This window comes from Hakea prostrata, chromosome 1 (genome assembly GCF_041222555.1).
Source record: "Hakea prostrata isolate BN-2017 chromosome 1, UWA_Hpros_2, whole genome shotgun sequence".
Lineage (NCBI taxonomy): Eukaryota > Viridiplantae > Streptophyta > Magnoliopsida > Proteales > Proteaceae > Hakea > Hakea prostrata.
The window spans coordinates 74,321,957-74,343,091 of NC_142600.1; the positions used below are offsets into that span (position 1 = coordinate 74,321,957).

The 21,135-nt window shown below is 38.2% G+C and overlaps 2 protein-coding genes across 2 annotated transcripts; one reads left to right on the forward strand and one right to left on the reverse strand.

The window, feature by feature from the left end:
• The first annotated feature begins 853 nt into the window (after positions 1–853).
• On the forward strand, positions 854–2,452 carry LOC149030015 (protein neprosin-like). Its single transcript, XM_089144326.1, has 5 exons — positions 854–1,066; positions 1,231–1,392; positions 1,632–1,685; positions 1,788–1,802; positions 2,075–2,452. The coding sequence occupies exons 1-5, from the start codon at positions 854–856 to the stop codon at positions 2,450–2,452; spliced, it is 822 nt and encodes a 273-aa protein (XP_089000452.1).
• Positions 2,453–3,551: 1,099 nt separating this feature from the next.
• On the reverse strand, positions 3,552–20,443 carry LOC149030016 (RNA polymerase III subunit RPC82 family protein). The gene is made up of 14 exons (XM_089142334.1): positions 20,236–20,443; positions 19,974–20,121; positions 19,758–19,876; positions 19,581–19,674; positions 19,143–19,297; positions 18,296–18,451; positions 18,118–18,228; positions 13,163–13,274; positions 11,596–11,739; positions 11,418–11,455; positions 11,249–11,341; positions 11,036–11,119; positions 5,535–5,684; positions 3,552–3,931 (listed from the first exon to the last, which is right to left on the reverse strand). The coding sequence occupies exons 1-14, from the start codon at positions 20,302–20,304 to the stop codon at positions 3,797–3,799; spliced, it is 1,608 nt and encodes a 535-aa protein (XP_088998460.1). The 5' UTR covers positions 20,305–20,443; the 3' UTR covers positions 3,552–3,796.
• Positions 20,444–21,135: the final 692 nt, after the last annotated feature.

Below are 21,135 nucleotides of genomic sequence, written 5' to 3' on the forward strand. Positions count from 1 at the left end.
AGAGTCACCATTTAATTTCATTATTCTAACAGAAGGATTCATCTGATATATAATTTGAAATATAGGAGATTTTTTTTTAATCAATATATATATACACAAGAGATGGTATGCAAACTAAATGATTCGCCTTCCATGAGTATTAATATTTCTTTCCGAAATCCACTGGAGAAGAAACATGGCTAAATTAGTTCTCTCGGATTATACAGGATGTACATGTACTACGTAGACATCCTTTCTTTAGCAACCTCTAAAACTTTACGATACCACTTTCCATGGTGTTTTGTGTTGTGAAAAAAATGGGCAACATTAGTCCCTAGAGGAATATGAGCAGTGTAAAGAAGATGCAGGTTTGGCATTTGATGGATCTGAAAGAGGTCTCCCTGCTGATCTCTCCATTATCAATATTTCTGTTTACGTTATTGGTTGGTTATAGTGTAGAAGGAAAGATGGCTACTTTATCCAGAGAAGAAGATTTGGAACTGGATAGACAAGTCAGACTTCTCAACAAACCTGCACTCAAAACTATTCAGGTTTGGTTCTTTCTCTTGATGAAATCTTCCCAAGTCCCCAACAAGTTGTATCAGATAAGAAAGAACACCATTAGATGAAATGATTTGTTTCTACAGACTATACATGGGCGTTCATATAAACAAGCAGCCTGCATTTTATCATCCGTTGCTCAAGAATCATACAATCCAGGCAAGTCATCCTCTAATTTTGCCTTCAAATTTCAAGCGTCATGGGCTGATTCTGCAATGAAGTTGATTTGGATTTTTCAATGTAGACAAGGATAAAAGAATCTATGACGGGTATGCTGATGTCTTAGGGATGTACTTGAAAATTTTCTGTACAGATGAGACCAAGTCAATTCCCAGAAGGGATGATACATGGAGCTTCATCAGGGGTTAGGCATCCACAGATTAAGCTAAACAGTGAGGGTTGCCCAAAAGGAACAGTCCCCATCAAGAGAACTACAAAGGAAGATCTGATAAGGGCTAGAATGATCTCCATGGATACTATTGCTTCTAAATCTCATCCCCAAACATCTAACTATCCAGGTTTTCACGTAAGCCACCTTTCATTGATCTACCTCATGAAACTAAACTCCTATCCTTTTCTTTTTTACTTTTTTCATCAGTTATCATGAATGGTCAAGTGATATAAGTTGTTGTTCCCATTCTCCATTGTTGGCTATAGTTTAATTAACATCTCAAAAAAATTCATTATCAGAGAGCAGGAATAATAATGACAGAAGATAATGTCTATTATGGGGCTAAAACACACATCAATGTTTACAATCCACAAGTTTCAGACCACCAATTTACTCAAGCTTTGATGTGGATCTACAATGAAGCTCCCAACCATGACAATTGTATTCTAGTAGGGTGGGTGGTAAGTCCTATTTCCTCCCTCCCTCCCCCCCCCCCCCCCTCTCTCTGGGATTAAAAGCTTTTAAACTTCGGCAAGATTATTTATGCCCAGTGTAAGATGACATTTGTTTCACTGTCAATGGAGACCAGGGAGACAGCTCCTTGTCAGCATGTTTCTTTCAGATTGATTTACTGTTCCTCATCAGTGTTTGTATAAACTCCACATTTTTGTTAGTTGGATTTAGGGTATAAGATTTTCAGGTGGATCCATTAGTGTTTGGGGACAAGGCAACTCGAATGTATGCAAGATGGACTGTAAGATTGATCTTCTAATTCGATATTCCCACCACCATGTTATCTTCACTAACTGGGTTTAATTTCTCTTCTTACTCCTTTCATGTTCATTCACTTGGACAGGTAGAGGGAACACAGGTTGCTGGAATACTTTCTGCCCAGAGGTTTTGTTCAAGTTAATCCATAAACTCCAATTGGCTACATCATAGAACCATTGTCTACCTACAATGGCACCCAGTATGAAATCAGACCCACTGTGTTTCAGGTAAAACTAGTTCTGTAGCATGCCCATTGCATTATGGACAGAACTGCTTCTTGCTGGGGAGGGAAAATTCATAAATGGACTGGGCTTGGGCTTATTTTGGCCCATTTGGGGCTAATCTCTTTATATTTTTGTGTGGCTGTGACAGGACCGATTAACTGGAAACTGGTGGCTATTACATGACCAGCTGCACATAATTGGATATTGGCCCAAGGCCTTATTCAATAGTTTAGATAGCTTTGCAACTGGGATATCATGGGGTGGAGCAACATTCAAGGTCATGAATGAACTTAATAGCCCACCCATGGGAAGTGGACATTTCCCAGAGGAAGGTTTTCAGCATGCAAGCTTCATGACAGGAATTCAAGTTGTGGATGAGAACGGCAGCTTTGTGGCTTTAAATGAATCTATCATTGCAAATTACACAGACAGACCAAATTTCTACAATGTGGGCCTCAACCAAATGGACCAATTTGGATGTTATTCGTTTGATTTTGGAGGCCCAGGTGGTCACTGTGGTTACTGATGCACTGCTCAAGTTGGGTTTTCTCTTTACCCAATGTTCAACTTCTTAATGTATGGTGATAAAATGCTCTTCTTTGAAGCTTTGAAGGGAAAGAAGGGCATTGGGGTCTTTCCATTTGACCCCCTCTTTATTTTCTACTTTACATTCTTCTTGTTAAATTCTTAAGGAATGAGATTTGAATCATTCTCACATGGAATTAAAAGAGAATACTTTACAGGTGTGTTGATGATCGGTTTAATATTTTCTGCTCTTTGAAATGACAATGTGGAAGAATTTTGGGGTAATGCTTGAATTCTGTTCGGGAGTTGTGAAAATACCTCTTCACCCTCAAAAAAGGCTTGCCATTTTGATTTTAGTCTCAGTTTTTCTTGACATTTGTGTAAAGAATGGATGTTGTTATAGGCTTGCAGCCTTATGGGTATTGTAACTTTTTATGGATCTAAGTATTAAAATTCTTTATTCTTTTCCATTGTCAGCCTTCAATTATTTCTTTCTTCTTTCTATATAATTTTTTTCCCTCTTTTTTGTGTTTATTACCAACCCCTTGCCAAATACTCAAAAGGGTATGTATGAAAAAAGAGACTAAAAGGTAGCTGCTGAACTCTCAAATCTCAATGTTTAACGCACGGAGTTGGAACAATTTTCCAAGTCTGTCTCCCCCGACTGCTGTTGACCACGACTTACAAGAGGACCCATAGGATTAGGGTTATAAAATTTATTTTTTACATGTAAGCTCCACATAATTTGCGGTTGTAATGCCGTTGGAAGAGCACAGAGTGCTCCCCGTCAAGGGAAATGATCCACACACCAATTCCCCCCCCACCCCCCGACCCGGAGGGGAGCGACGCCACGAGGCGGAGCCCCAAACCACAACAGCGAAGAAAGCGGGCCGCCCCGCGCGCAAAAGGGGGCGGGGAGGGATACGAGACGACACGACCAAGCGAGCCCCACCCGGTGAGGGGTGAAGCTGGCCCCTACGGCACGCTGCGCTATAAAAAAGCCCTACCGGTGTAAACTCTTAAACTAAAAAGCCCTACCGGTGGCCCCCCTGAAAAAAAAAAAAAAAAAGCCTGCAATTGCAGCTGAAGACATACGGAACTTGCACCAACTGTTTATCAATGACATCTTGGCAAACATATTGAAGCTTTACCAGCAGATTATAGATCATCAAAAAAGTTATCTGAAACAAATCACTGTACAGTTCCGATAAAACTTGCTGCAGCAAACGGGTTTAGAAGATGAAGAAAGGAGTGGGAGATTAATTAGTTATGCTTCTATATAGAGGAAATCAGACTACTACACTTCCTAGTAGAAGTCCACATTTCGCCATGAATATTTATATATTTAGAACTCATGAAATAGCATGAGGGCGTCATCAAGTTTCATCAAGGATGATTCTAGGAGTATCTTGACTCTTCTTATGCGTTCAAATCGTTTTCCTTGGGCTCCAACTCGCTTCTCTCGTGGCAGTTGCAGAATCTGCACAAGTTGCAATAAAATCAGTTACAACTAAACAATATAAAAAGAGACCATGTGAATCACTCGAACAATTTCAACTAGCATTTTATGACGGGCATACATGGCTAGTCAGCAAAAGTGACTGTTAAGATCAGCCGAATCACATGATTAAACAGTTGTCTTGCGTAATTCTACACCAAGAGAGAGAATCCATGCTTTGCTTTTGTACTCATTGTATCTGGGAGAATTTTGTCCCCTCACTTGCCTGATGTGCCTCCAATTCAGGCAAGTATGAAATAAAAAACAATGGATTTTGAATTTTAAGGTAAATATTATGCAGATTCTTCAAAAGGTTTGATTAAATGTCATCACAGGAATTAAAATTGTACACAAAAGCTCAAAAAGTTAAATTTTGATGCTTCTTGCTGGGTCTGCTTTACTCTGAAGAACATATACATCATGATAACAACACATTCAAACTTGAAACTTTACCAGTTATCACCAGTTAATACAGCACTTTGTTAGCTACCTTTCCCCAATGTGTTTTCAGTCCACAATACATTTAGAGAAAGGATTGGAAAACCAAGGGAAGACAACTAAAAAAAGGAGGGGGAGGGGGTCTGCAAAACAAACAACACTTATCAGAACCCAAAGGCAGCTAGTTGATAGGACGATGATGAACCTTGGTGCAACTGATCACAAATCCAAATTAGAAATTCACACCCATTATGGTGTTCAAAAACCAGAAGTGCATGTTAATAATAGTTAATAAAGAGGCACACAACCATTGCACTTGAGTGCTCCCCTAAGTGCCATAGTGATTAGGCAGCTAGCTGTATGACGTTGTCTTGGCGAACAAAGTGTTCTCGTGTACATTTTTTTCATATGAACATTTTATGTGACCTAAGTAGCATATTAAAATTTCTATAATTCTACTTACAGGCTAAAGAAATATAAAGAGTCATAATGATGCAAGATTACCATTATAAAAATAAAAAAAAAATAAAAAAAAAAAAAAAAAAAAAAACTTAGGTTCGTCCCATCATAATACAATAGCAACATACTGAATACATCATACCAAATGATTATGATCTATATAAATATAAGAGTATTCTACGGATGACCTCAGCCCTCATTCGACCTGTTTCTTTAATCTTAAAATTATCTCATGCTTCTCATTTCATGGTAACAAAGTGAACTACAAATAGTATGTACTGTTATAGAATAAACTTTGATAATTTAAAGGAGCCCCCAAAAAAATGAAATCTAAATACAAAATGTTAGAAAAGCAACTGCTCAGTCCATAAGGCATACACTGACACAAGGAGCTGTCTTGGTGTTGCCTAAAGATACAAAACGTACATTTTAACATGATCGATTAAAGACTGATTCAGGACCATCTTAGCTCAACAAATCAGAATTAAAAAACCAAATAGAGCAGCAAACTGGAAGTTTAAGGTGCCAGCAATTAAGATACCCTTAGATTAAAATCTTTTACATTGTGACAGAAACAAAAGGGAATCAAATTAATCAGATTAAAAATCGTTGCAATTCAACACCAAATGCAGTCCAAAAGAATCAACTGAAAGAAATTATACTACATAAGAATTCGGAAGGAGCAAACCTCATGTTCTTTTTCAAGCTCATATGCCACCCGTTGACTCAAATTTAAGGCAGCATGCCACATTTCGTCTACAATATTTTCCCAGACAGAATTTTTGTTCACTTTCCACAACAAAAATTGTGACTGTTTAGCTCCATGTGTAAGTATTTTCTGCAGCAGCAGACCGTAATATCATGCATAAATTGAAACTATCAAACCCAAAAAAAATATATATCATAATTGAAAGCCGAAGCACCAATGATTGTGCATGTAGCAATTAGTATGGCAGATATCCGGTACCCAACAATCAACGTACAGATTTAAATAATATTTCCAGTGCAAAGTTAATAAAACAAATTGCTTCAGAAAAATGATAGGTGTATTTTGAACTACAGAATACTGGAACAGAATTTCATTGACAGTTCTTTGTAGCAGCTTATTCGCAGTTGAAACACATCCAAACTACAATTGTTGTTTCTCATGGTATGTGGGCAGAATCAGAAGAGATGGCTTCACAATAGACGGCCTACACATTATGTCTAAAACAGCTTTAAAATCTGCCAAGGAAATTTGAGCTTCAATATGGGTTTCTTCCTTGCCTCCTGGGATTTTCTTGAGCACAATATTGTTCATGCCATCCGTAGTTTCTTTTTCAACCCTTCCCAGCTTTCCTCCATCAACCAAACTTTCATCTTTTTCATTCCTAAGAAGCAAGGAGCCTCCTCACTCTCTGATTTCCGCCCCATCTCCCTCTACAATCTCCTCTACAAATTCATCTCTAAAATCCTAGCGAATAGGCTCAGAAAGGTCATGCCATCCCTTGTGAGCCTGAATTAATCTGCTTTCATCTATGGCCGTAGTATTGCGGACAATATCCTCCTCTGTGCGGAAATTGTTCGTGGCTTTGATAGATCCTCTCACTCCCTGGCCGCCCTTCTCAAGGTAGACCTCCATAAAACCTTTGATTCCATTCGTTGGGACTTCATTAGTAATGTTAGTAATGTCCTTCCATGGATTTCCCTGCTCCTTTCATCCATTGGATTGAGATCTGCTTCTCCACCCCAATTCTCCATCATCACCAATGGGTCCCTGGTTGGATTCTTCTCATCTCGTGTTGGCATTTGCCAAGGTTGCCCCCTTTCCCCTTATCTCTTCTACTTGGATTTGGAGGCTCTCTCTCGCATACTCCAATCCAACACGGACCAACTCCTCATTTCTCCCATCCCCAAATGTAAATCTCTAAAGCTCACCCACCTCGCTTTTGTTGATAATCTCATGATCTTTTCCAAAGCTGATCACTTGTTCATTTCTTCCATTCTCTCAGCCCTCTCCCTATTTGAATATCTCTCTGGTCTCCGGGTCAACCATGATAAATCCACCATCTTCCTCTCGGGTGTCTCTGATCAAATGCGAGCCTCTCTTCTTCAGCTCTTGGGGTTTAAGCCAGGTTCCTTTCCCATCACCTACCTCGGCCTCCTCCTCATTCATGGTAGGCTCACTCGCCATCATTGTCTCCTTATGCTTGATCACATTTGTAGAAAGCTTCAACTTTGGAAAGACAAGCTTCTCTCATTTGCTGGTAGATTGGTCTTCATTTGCTCTGTCCTTCAATCCTCCTACCTCTATTGGTGTGGAATCTTTTCCATCCCAAAGTCTACCATCCATGCCATGGAGTCCCTGTACTTTGCCTTCCTCTGGAAAGGGCGTGAAGCTTCTCGCTTTATTCACCCTGTCTGTTGGTCGACCATTTGTCGCCCAACTTTTGAAGGTGCTCTTGACATTCACCGGATCTCTGATGTTAACTTGGCCCGCCTTCTCAAGCTTATCTAGAAATTGCATCTAAGCATGATTCCATTTGGGTTTCCTAGGTCTACTCTTTCCTTCTCTGTTCAGACTCCCTATGGACTGTCCCCATGCCCTCCAACCCTTCGTTTGGGCTAACAAGGATGTGGTGGTCAATAAGGAAGGATTGGGTGGGGAGGGCATGGTTGAGGGTTGTCCAAAAGGTAAGGGAGTGACGGGGAATGTGTCTTTTAAACCAAACCGGAAAAGGCCGGGGGTTTAGGGTTATGGGCACGTAGGAGGTTCCATGCTGAAGAGGTGGAAAAGGTTTTGGTAGTGGAGGGAAGCCAAATGGTAGTGTCATTGGGGGAGCCCGAAATGGTGGGAAGGGAGTCCTAAACTTGTGCGAGAATGGGGAGGGGACCAAGGGACCAAGAGCCATTGGAAATGAAGGCGGACAAGAGGGTGGTTTTGGGGATGCGAGTGCGAATTTTGTATGATTATATATTATACTCAATCATGCATTATGTATATCTAAATAAAAAAAAAGAAAAATTTCAGAGACACCCCAAGACAATTGGCAAAAAGCACAGACACCCCAAAGATCTATCAAATTGGCATAAACACCCTAAAATGTCTCTTAAAATTTTTCAAAATGGTACACTTGGTTAGCAAATTTCGTTAGGGCCTGTTTGGTTACATGAATCCAAAATTTGAAATCTCTGGATTCATGAATGCAAGATTTAAACCCGTTTGGTTGTGAAAATCCTTAGATTCATGAAATCTAGATATTCATCTTTTTACACTAAAAACGTGAATCTGTAGATTTATGGGTATGGGGTGAAATCCAGAGATTTTACCCCTACTATAAAAGCACTAAATATTTGCGTATTCACAAAAATCACGTCGACCAAATAGTTTTTCGTAATGAAATTTCCACAAATTCAGGTTAACCAAACAGTTAATTTTATGAATTATGACTCCATAGATTTGAAATCTCTAGATATTTAAAATCTCCAGACTCATGTAACCAAATAGACCCTTAAGTCATGATTGGATAATTTCACAATTCATATATTACCTTTACTCTCTTATGACTTTACAATGTTGCCCCTAAAAAAAAATGAATCCCAAATCTCATATTATTTCTTCCTCAATGAATTTCCTTCATTTCCTCAATTCGCCATTTTATATTATAAGGTATAGAATAATACAGCTAAGGGTGATTCTTCATTTCATTTTGACTAATTAAAGTTTCCAACGGAAAAAGGGGTGATTGCCAACAAAAAATCATACATAATGTATGAACAAAGTAGTTCTAATTTCTAAATCACCAAGAAAAAAAGAAAAAGAAAAAAAAGAAATCAAGTACTCTTAATTAAAATGCCTCATGCAATTATAATTTTTAATAAACATCACAATTTTAAATATTTCTTTGTGTTCACTTAATTCACCAGTATCACTACTACACATAATATAGTTTGAAATATTATTTGCTTTCATAATACATCTAACAACCTTATAACTAATGGTCACTTACGAGTATTACTTGGATGCATTTATTTGGTTAAGAGCTGGCCCAACCTAATTTTGATAAGTTTTACCAAATATCCGAACTCTGTAGCCAAAGTACTATGAGATCTATTAGTAATTTTGTACATAAATCTAAAAAGTAATTAATTAGCTTCTTCTTCTTTTTTTGTAAAAATTAATACCATGCCATATATGTGAGATATATTACTCCCCTCGTTTGTCTGATATCTTTTATGTACTCTCATATATAGCTATTGGTGCATCTACACCTGAAAGTTTACTAGTACATATAAACACGGTAAGCCAAAACCAACCCCTTCACTAGAGGGGGGGGAAGAACCTGAAACCAAACTGATGATATATAATAGAAATAATTACTATTGCCCCCTATACTATAGCTTACTATTTTATCCTCTATACTTTTTGAAATTACTAATCCAACCTTAGACTTTACCTATAATTATTGTTGCCCCCTACCGTTAAACTCCATTAGTTAAGTGATGATGTAGCAATTTTTATTTATTTCAAATCCCAAAATAACCCTAAAGTTTTATACTACTTATTTACACTTTATATTAAATTACATTATTACTTTAGTAATTAAGAAAAAATTAACCCTAATTTGGTACCTCCTTATTTTTTAGCTTTTTTATATTTACTTTCCATTTGGTGTTATTTTATAGTTTTTGTTATTTACTTTCCTATTTGATGTTATCAATTTTAAGAAGTTCCTACTTCCATTAGGTTTTCATTTATTTACTATCTAATTTGACATTATCAATTTTAGGAAGTTCCTTTTCTTAGTGGAAAAAATATAATTTAGGTATTCTTTTTTCTGAATTCAAAATAATAAGAATATGAATCTAAAATTGGTACTTGATATAGGGTTTTTTTCTAAATGAAGATACTATTGTGTTTTGACTTCTTAATTTTAGAAGGACAAAATAGACATTAAACATTCAACTGTAACGGTCTCTTAACACTGTTAGAACTGAGGGAGGCAACAGTAATTTCATAAAGAGTAGAGTCCTTTTAGTAATTAAGCTATAGTACAGGGGGGCAACAGTATTTATGTTTATGACCTATTTATGAATAATCAATTATAGTAATAGGTTATCTATAATAAACAATAATCATTATGTTACTACTAGGTATAGTATATTATATAACAAGAAATGGGTTTGGCATGGCTAGGTAAATAATATATTATATAGGGATAATTACTGTTGCCCCCCAATACTATAACTTAACTACTATAAAGACCATAATCTTTATGAAATTACTGTTGCCTCCCTCAGTTCTAACCGTGTTAAGATACCATTACAGTTGAATGTTTAATGTCTATTTTGTCCTTCTAAAATTAAGAAGTCAAAACACAATAGTATGTCCATTTAGGGGGGGGGGGAAGAAAAAAAGAAAAACCATACCAAGTACCAATTTTAGAGTTGTATTCTAATTAATTTGAATTCTAAAAAAAAAAGAATACCTAAATAATTTTTCTGAGACTGCTGTCAGACCCTTATTGACTACCAAACTGGTCTAGGGCATAGGCAGTCTTCATGAGGTCCGGGACCTAACCCCCTCCCCTAATAACTTCTGGGCATTGCTCTATTGATTCACCAAGCAGGTCCACGACTTGGGCAAGGAATCCCATCATCAACTGTTCTCAAGGTCAGCGACCTTTCTCCTTTCTTTTTTTAATCAAATTTGCACCTCCTTCGAGGAAGTCATCCCCTTTAGGATACCCCCATTCAATCCGAGTCAAAGGCCTGAATTCCCCCTTCCAGAACCTTTGACCAACTCCTAGTTACCCTCAACTATCCCCTAAAATTTAGGAACCACTAGATTTGCATGAAACCCACGTTCTTCAGTAGGGCCTGACATCATTAGCACTTTGCATTCTGAGCATTAACCACCCATACAGCCATCTCTACTTGTCAAACAAAAATTTCTTAATATGGTTCTGGTTTAATAATGTTCATGGCAGGGTCTCTGGTTGAAACCTTCAACCCAAGGCTACATCAACTCCAATTCCAACAGCAGATACAGTCAAGGATCGTATGCTTTTATCTGATATTTTGTTGAAGTGTTGGTTGTGGAGATTTCTGGTCCAGATAGATTATCTTTAAATAGTAAGCTTCAGAAATAAAAACAGAACAACCGAAGCAAACTCAAATATTGTTGTTTTCTCTTTCCCCAAAATTTACCTCCATATGCAAGAAGTTATCCTTCCAAAGTTTATAAAGAATCTTGACTATTTCCTTCTTTTCTACAAAAGTAGCATCTGCAATCTACAAGAAAAGAAAAATTAATGGAATACTGCACACATGAAATTATTAACCTATGCATTTGATAATTTATACAGTCAGGATGAACATAAATAAAATCCCAGAAACATCCAAGATGTAACAAACTCTTACTTTGTCAGTCTCAGCTAAGTGATCGTTCTTTAAAAGAAATCTGAATACCCTATAGGTGTCTCTACCATATCTTTTCAGTACAATGGATTCCACCTGCAGATTTCATTGGATGGTTGGACCAGTATTGGGTGAAAAAATAAAATGGAAGAACTTCCTTTAATAAAAATACCTCCTCATTTTGCGCTCTTTCAATAATGCTCTTCAAATCTATAAAAGATCAGTGCATTCATTAGTTGAATATGAGAAGAATTTTTTAACATTAAAATCTCTAGCAAACTTAACACCTCAAGCACTATTTATGATTTCCAAGCCAAAGAAAAAGGGCTTGAAAATGAGAAAACATGTACCAATGCTGTATGTTTCTTCAGTCACTCTGGTAGTGGTATGACAACCCAACTGACTGAGTGCAGCTCTCACATGTTCCAAGGTCATAGTACGACCATTTTCACTTTTCATCACCTCTTCAAAAATAGTATCCATTGTCAAGGGAGCTGTAAAATCACAATATGACCAAAATATCAGAACAAGAAAACCATCAAAATGGACGAAAAAATTCAATATCAACAATCCTTCCGTGCTTTGTTTACGTCTTCTATGCCATGGTTGCCTTGCCACATTGGTAACTATTGTATGACTCCTCTAGGGTCCATGCAAATCCTTCACACATTAACAACCATGGGTTTTTCTATGGCATATTAGATATCAATAGCTTTATAAAACTGCCTATATGACCTAATTGCTTAGTAATCGTACCCTTTGTGTTTTCGTTGATAATTATCACATCTTTTCTAGTGTTTTTTTAGTGTTTCCAATATCAGAAAAGGGGGTACAGATTAGGTAGACAAATATGAAACCATGTTCACCATTGCAGCTAATTATACAAATATATACAAAGCTTAACTAATTTCATAACTAATCAATTAACTGCTTTGCACCCTTTGTGCCTGAATGTCTTCGCACCAATTCTTTTCATAGAGAAGAAATAGATTGAGTTTGACTGTCATTTTCCACAATAACAAGAGTTAAGAAGCTGCTTCCTGAACATGTGGCCTCGAAGGAGTAAGGATCAATTTGCTAGTGTGTTCACCAAAGAAACGTAATGGATCAAGTTCACATTATTCTTGTAAAAGAGTTTCAATTTCCTCTTGAGCCAAGGATATTGGAATCACTGGCCTATTCTAAATACTAGATAGGTTCATTCCTTCTCTACTGTTGGCATGCAGCACAGAACCTTAGACCACAAGACCTTAGTATGACACTATGACTTCAAAAGTTCAATGATAAAAGATGGAACTTATGTGTCCAACCCAAGTAAAAGCTTGAGTGAATTCAAAATTTAGTGAGCCATTTACAGACCATCTTTTTAATGGAGAAAAGGTGGTGGTATAGTTAAACGCGTTGGACCCATGTAAATGGGGTAGCAAGACAGAATTCTGAAGGAAAAGTAACGGAAAAGTAGAATATGTGGGCTCCACAGCCAAAATGTAAGCTTGCTTTTTGTTTTTCACAAAATCCCACCCCAGTTGTGGGACTTTTATAAGGCATTGGGTGGGAAAAGTGCGTGCCATTCCAGCGGACAAGCCCCTTAATTTAAGGAAAATAATCCACTTTTCCCACCCATTTTATTCCATCAAACAGACGGTCTCTTAAGGATGTTAACACAAAAAATCTAGCTAGCCAGCATACTTTCACTCTTTACTAACACCCATATGACACTTCTTTTTCATGTTAATGAGTAATGACAAGACAGATACCTCTCTACTTCTCATTTCCATTAGCCCTGAGTCTCTTGTGAAGCAAACTGAACTAAATAGCTTAAAAATCCTTATCTTCTGAAGCAAGCAAAGAAACTCAAATGGTATTATACAATGAAGAAATGCTTAAAGCATCATCTGATGTCACGAAAGTTATCACCTGAATTCTCTGTTTTAACGTTGCTCTCTGCATATTTTGTTGCCTCCAGCATTGCATTCAAGACGGTTCCAGCTCCATCATCTAGCCGAGCTGTCTCAATTGAAACACAAGCCTACAACACATTTAAAAAGAACAAAAAGGAAGAATTATCGCATAATTTCCATTGACAAGAAATATTACAAACACAACAATTTCATCAATATGTAAAGCCAGCCCCTAACTTTCCACCCCCCCCCCCCCCCCAACCAAAAAAAAAAAAAAAAAAGAGGAAGAAGAAAGCATCAATTTGTCCAGGTTAGGATTCGTGACAACGACACAGGTAGTGGTAGTAGGGCAGTAGGAGGTGGACACACTCTCTCAGAAGGGGGGAAACTAAGGAAGAAGTTGTGATTAAGATTTGGACGAGGTTTAAGCAGACTAATCAGGTGGATCTTGTAAGAAATTGTGAGGATCCTGGGGTTCAGAACCCTGTTTGGGTTCACTATGGATCCACCCAATTTCTAAATTGTCAAATAACAAGAAATGGTGGTTGTTCTGAAAATATATAAGCTTTTCATTGGGGAGTGGTAGAGCAGTAATTAACTAATCAAATATGTGAGGGGTCACTCGATAGATTAAAGACAACGGGTAAATAGGGATTTATATTTATTATTTATCAGCTAGGATTAAACTTTGAATGATGCTAATTGAAGAATAATTGGAACAAGGGAAAGAGGGGTTGACAATGAAAGTTGGTGTAAGAGACTGATATGCCATGCAATGGCAGAGGTGGGTGTTGTCTTCAACCTCCAGCTAGAGTAAAACTCTCGAAATACTGCCGCTGACCAGTGACCAAACCTGCAGGGAAAAGGTACATCAAGGGGACAAATTGATTGCACAACACTAATACTTCAATCTGAGAAAGAAAGAAAGTAGTCCGATCTTTCTCTCAGGATGAAATGCCGAAACCAGATCCAAAATTTGCTATGAAACGCTTTTTTGGGGGTTTAGGGTCATAAAGGTTACGTCACGTAGGGGAGACATTATCACACTAACTATATCCAAGAGAAAGAAGTGGAGCTGAGGGAGATCATTGAGATCTCTCTCAGACCTGTAGTTTGAAATACACAAAGGAAGAGGGGAAACATTGATGAAGGAAAATCAATTGGTGCTTATTTTAGTGGAGATAAGCCTTGGGTTGGGTTATATGTGTGTTGGGATTTTGATCCCATGGGCTTGCTTTGTGATTTACCAATTTAATGAGCCTAAAATATGGACAGGAAGTAGGAAAACGGGATATACTTCAATGGTTTAGTTAGAGTCCTTTACTGAGTCAATTCATTTATTAATTCACTTTCCTAGTCAATTTAGGTTACATTAGCAGGTAAAGATAGGACTAAGCCTTTCCTTTTTTCTGTGTATATTTTTGAGTCTTTTATATGTAAGTTAGTAAGGGAGAACAACACTGAGGACGGATATGATTAATGAAGTAATTCCCTGAGCCTTTGTGAAATTACTGGGCTAGGATTGGTGACAAGCCCAAGCTGACAGAAACAACCCCACCTTTCCCCATTCGCTTCCCCCATCCCTTCAATCCTTTTTTCATTCCACACCCTATTCTGCACTAATCGATTCAAGAGTTCAACAAAGTTGCTAAGACCTTTCAACTGATTGTCTTTTTTTTTTTTTTTTTCTTTTGGATGAAAAAAAAAAATTCATTACCAAAGGAAGGATGAGGGAGGGAAATAAAAGAGAACCAAGAAGGCTCAATATGTGGCACCAAGCGTTACAACTATCCTTAAAGAGCATAAAGAGAAAGAAGATACAAAGAATTAGGCAGTGATGGACCCAAAAAAATGAGGACAAGAGGACAAGCTCGACTGAGCCAAACCTAGAACATCACTCTCTCCTTTTCTTCTTGACTCGGCAAGGACCGCAAGTGGCAAAGCATCGAACTATAGAGGTTCCTTCAACAGAGTTGACTTCAAAAGCTTTGCATCAATCAGTGGCAACAGCAGAAGTAGGAAGATCAAGGCACAGTACAATGCAGGTGGCAGGGGAAGGGCTCGAGGGAACTCTCTCAGCCAAGGCAAGAAAGAAGTGGGAAGAAAGGAAGATGGAAAAGAGAGACAGCACGAGGGAAGAGAGACGGAACCAGAGACAAAAGATTCATTCACACCAGGAAGAGGGGAGAGGAGAGGGTTTGAAGAGGGAGAGAGAGAGTGAGAGAGAGAGAAGGAAGAGAGAAAATGAGGGAGACAGAACAGGCAGAGATCCCTCTCTCAAAGGGATACGCCTGCTCCGGCTCCTGACTATTCTCAAGTAATAGAGAGAGAAGGAAGAGAAGGAGTGATAGAAACAAGAGAGATAAAAGGGGGGAGAGAGAGTGTGGGAAGGACGAGAGAGCAGAGACAGTTGAGAGGGAGGATAAAAGCAGAGAGAGGCCGAACGCAAATCTCTTCCTTGCTGGTCTTCTCAAGCAGAATAGAGAGAGAGAGAGAGAATAAGGGAAAGAAGAGAGTGATGGAAGGAGGCAAAACAGCAGCACCGGCTCCAGACCATCTAAAGCAAATGAGGGAGAGAGCGAGAGAGACAGAGACAAACAGAGACAGAAAGGCAGAACAAGCAGATCTCACCTCCTCTTGGAGGGATTCTTCTGCTCTGGTCCAGCCATCTCAGGTAGATCTAGAGAGAGAAGGAATGGAGGGAGTGAGAGAGAGAACCACTGATTGTTATATTGATTTCTTATAGATTTGATCATTGTTGCTGTGATACATCTCTTTCAACCAAATTAGCAGAGACAAGCCTACCATCGTCCATTGGTTTTAAAGTGAGAAGTTAAGGTTTCGAATGATTCTATCATTTATTTCTCTTATAATTATCAATATATTCAGTGAGGGATTACAAGGTCCAAGTTGAGCATGTGTGACATGTATGCTCCAACTTGAGGAGCGTTAAATTGCAACGATATGCCCAAGTGGGAGGCACATTGTAATTTTGATGTCCCACCAACTTAAAAGGGCTTGATTGATTACGCTGATCATTCAACCATTTAAAGCCTAAATTTGTTTCTTTAAAAATAGCCCAATCAAAACATTTTTTCTAATACAGTAAGCCCATTAATATGATTATCAGCATCAAGGAAGAGAGAAGGGGTTTTTAAGGGAAAAAAAAAAAGGAAAACAGAGTCAAGAAGAAACACAGAAGAAGAATATGAGGAAGTTCACACCTTGGGGTAGAATCTGGAGTCAATTAGAAAGAAGAGAACTCAGTCAGCACAAGAGCAGCACATAAAACTCAAAATTGTTCAATTCATTCATGCCTGTTGAATCAATGGCGTCAAGCACATATAGTTTTGGATAAAAGAGATTAAAATTGAACTCCTAATCATGACATAAAACTGAAAGAGTTCAAAACTAAAAATGAACTCAAATACCTGTTGACAGCAACTGAAGACCCTCCTCATAGTTAATTTCTGTTTTTACTCTTTAGTAAATTATCCCTAATAAAAAAAATGAAATACCCACTGGAACTGAAGGCCAAATTCAGGCCCAATTCTCCTTTGCCTGGGCTACCAAACAAGGTCTTGTTTGTCCAGCCACACCAATGCTTCTGCATCAGAGAAGCCTTTAGTGTCAACCAAAGGAAATCACAAACTTGGGTTGCCAAATGTTAATAGGACTGCATAGTTGTCAGAGTGTCGCCTAGGCGTCCAGTTGCTTTGCTGCTGCCTAGGCGCCTGGTATCGCCTTGTCGCCTTGCTGGTGTTACCTCAATTTTATTCCCAACCCTCCCCCCTCCATCCAACTGCATTGAATAGCATGGATGCCTTGATAACTATGAATAAGAGAACCGAAAATCTTAGACTTAAACCAGGGTCACCAATTCCTCTGTTAGTCATTAAGGGTTTGATAATCTCTAACCAATACAACCTCAAATCAACTCATAATTTAACAATGTTTCATTGTATAAAGCCAACCACCAGCACTACTTTTATAAGTCGCATGAGAAAGATCCACAATTGAACCCATAAAATACCTATCTTCTTATGTGGGGAGTCATAACTCAGAAGGCACGCTTCAAAACTAGATCAGTATTTCTCAATATGCAGCAACATCAAACAGTAAACTTTTAGCATTATGAATGAGTTTCAGTTGGCTTCTTTAATAGATTGAACATAAAACTGCAACAGAAGTTCAATGCTTCCAGCATGCCATAAGCCTTGGGTGCTAAATTGTTTTCATTTCTAAGTTCAAACAGATCTTTTTAGCTCTCATATCTCACGAGTTTTTGCAGTTGAATGATAAAGCTCTCTCACGTCTAAGGCCAAGTGCAGTCACTTTCAATTGTCCACAATAATCAAAAAGCGAAAATTTCCTCTGCCACTGAAAAGAACCTAGCAACCTAAACTGAGACAAAGCTTTGATAATCTCACCTATTCAAATGATAAAAACATACCAATTCAGATCTCCTTGGGTGCCATTGAGATAGCTTCTTGATTTGCAAATAAATACTCAAATATCCATGATAGGACATACCATATATAAGGAAGACACTTTAGTAGGACTTTGGACCATAAAATATTCATATTTACCCAATCACTGACGGATAATTTTATCCATTTGTGCTATGGTGCTTGAAAACGAAGGGAATGAAGCTATCCAAGATCAATATCAGAAGACATCTTAGAACTGAATTCTTTTTCCCTTTTTCCACTCCCTTTTTTTAGCTTTCGGTAACCATATATCCACCAATGGCACGGTAGAGGTAGCTGATGCCATTGGAAATGTATCTATATTGACACTACCTCCTGGGGGGAAAAAGGAAGCTTATAGTAGATTTCTTAACGTTCACATGGAAGAAGCTTACAGCACAGCAAAACAAAGTTTCCATTATTTTACTTTCTCTGAGAAGCAAATTGTTTTTTCAGTGTCATTTTCTGATCGCAATTCCGAGCAAATAAAAATAAGACTGACCTTATGTCTAAGATGACGTATAAATGCCTCAAAATTGGCTCGCCAAAGAACTTCTTTCTCTGAAATTGTAACCACAGTTTTTCTATCCATCTCCAATTCTGCGTACTTACGCTGCCACATTAAATTTAAAATCAGCATGAGGAAGCAGCAAATTTAAGGAATAACCAGCATCACTGACCTTCTCCCCTAATTTTGAACTGGGAGTTTGACTTGCAGTTTTTTCTCCTCCAGCATCAATCTCGATATCTGGCATAATCATAAATCTTGTGGATTCCAAAGGAGCTGCAGCTGTAATAGCTCGTTGTTCTACAGTTGGTGCAGTTCTTTTAGCCAACTACAAGCATAAATAGGAAGACAATAGATACATAGCTCCATCATTTGGAATGACATAAGACTAACAAAAAATTAGCAGTTCTACAATGTTGCAACATTCACTAAGCCATGACATAGGTCTTTTGGTTTCTCCAGTGATATTCATCAAACAAACCTATAAAAAGAAAAAGAAAGAAAATCCATATGCAGACTATAAAACCAGCAATTGTGCCACTAGGACTCAAAACATGGAAACTGATATCTACTTGTTAAGACACTGCTTTCTTGACTCTTGAGAGATTATCAAACAGAACCTAACCAGTATGTGTTGGATTATGCAACCTTTTCTTTGTTATAGTTTCCATCAATTAGATAACCCATTTGTTACAGTCGTGAAATTGTAAGGTATTTTTCATGAAGGGGTCCTCTACAAACTGAAGAAAAAGAAAAAAAACAAGATGTAGAGGTCATCTAATAAGTTCAGAAGTTATCATGAAACAAAGTGTTTCCTTGACTTCCAAGACTAATAATTCCCCAATTTTACCTACAAGGCAAAGATCAAGTCGAAGAAGTTTGCTTGTACAAAATTAAGTGATCATATAAAAGTCAGTGAATTAAACTAATATACTAAGTTAATCAAATTCACAAATATTGGAGATAACCCCATAGCTCAGTCCCACCAATCAGATAATTGTAATTACTATCACACATACCTTAGCAGCTTTAGCACTAGGTTTACCAGTTAAAGAATCACCATCTTCATTTGGTGGTGCCAGAAAGGGCTCTGGGTTTGGACAGCGTTCCACATAACGGGCATTGACAAGTCTAGTAAAGCTTTCTCGCAAAGCATCCTGAACAGAAGTACTCCCTGAAAAAGAAGATTAGAGAATCCCTAAAGAAGATAATGGAATAAATAACAACTAGTAAATATTTAAATTTTGTTGAAGACACAAAGACTAGAACTAGGTAGTATTCACTGCAAATCAAGCACTCAATAAACAAATTTTCTGTCTGTATAAAAATTTTATGAACTTCAAAGTAATAAAAGAAGGGACAACGAGAAAACCATTTGAAGATCATCTATTCAGACAGACCATGATTAGTTCATATTGCAGATCCATAAGGTAGAAGGGAAGCAAAAGAGAACTCACAATCACTCTGCTTAGACATGGACTGCGCCCGCTGTAAAATTTGTTCCAAGGTAAGCCTACCGTGTTGAAGTAAAGCTTCAAGGAGTTCTTCGCACTGCCAAAAATTATCAATTTTCAATAAAATTGTATGCCCCCGTAACTCTGAGTAATGAATTTAAGTACCCCTTAAGTCTAGACCTCTTTATCGAGTTCCTCGGCAACAATAGCCAAAAATTTGGAGAACCTCAAACGATGAAGGATGTTGTTGAATAGCACAGTGTACTGAGTGACAAGCTTCGGAGCAACCCCAAATCCACCTGGACGGATATGTTATGACTATTAATATGTTAGAAAGATATTCTAAGGTTCCTGGAAGAGAAACTGGCAAGTCGAAAACGAAGAGAATCAAGTTACCATCTTTCTGGACAGCAAAAGGTTGAACGCAGTTGTGTTGGATTAGAACAAGTAGAGAGTTCTTTACTTGACTATTCTGGAGTTCGGTGTACCGAAGCAACTCTGCCAGTGAAAGAGTTCCTTTGCGCAAGAGACATTCACATACTTTCTACAGATGTATGAAAATCAAAGAAGTAATGAGATAAAATTCGATGCAGAAAGTCTTGTATATGAAGTTTAGGTTTGCAGAGAGAAGGAAGAAGGAGAGTTTTCGGAGACTTACAGCTACGAGATCACCAAAATGGGAAGAAATTATGCTGACGGCGAACTTGATGCCGTATTGTGACACCATCGATCACGCAGTTGTCTCGCTTGTTCCTTCTTCTTCTTCTTCGTCGACGTGATCGAAGATGGCAGCTCTCTGGATTGGCGGGATTGGCTCGCTCGAGAATCGCGATGGTATTCGAACTAAAGCCTAAAACCTTTCATTGCCGAATAGTTCGTGAATTATTCGGATTTGGTTGAAGCCTTAAAGAAAATATACTAATAACACCCATCATAGTTGACCAAATCACACTCAGACCTCTTTTAGTTGGATAATATCACTTAGCTCCCCTTAGCTTGCAAAGTTATCAAACATATCTCTACTATTAATTTTTTGAGCAAATTACACTGGCACCCCAAAATGGAAGCTTTAAAACACTGACACCCCATTTTATGTTTTAAAAACACAAACACCTAATTCATTAAACATGGTAGTCCATTCTGTTATTGAAACCATTAGTCCACTGTTTATTTGTTTTAAATTCTAAAAATACCCTTACCAAAAACTGAGAAAAAAATAGAACAAATTTATTCTCTCTCCTCACTCGACTCTGCGGGTTCACCTCTCCACCTTCGGCTCCGGCAACGCCAACGTCGCCACCATGTGTCACCAGGCAACCCAAGGGAGCATCAGTGGGGGCTTTTCCTTCGCCGGATCTTTGGCTAGACGACACTGATTTCGTGAGAAGATTGAAGGGGCTGGCGTTTGAGCAGACGGTGAAGGAAACAGTGTCGGTGCCATGGACTCCCGTCTGGGTGTAACCACCGCCGGTCCCCGTGCCGTAGCCTCCTGTCTGGGTATCGGTGCCATAGCTGCCGATCTGGGTGTAACCACCGATCAGACGAGGATCAAAAGGAG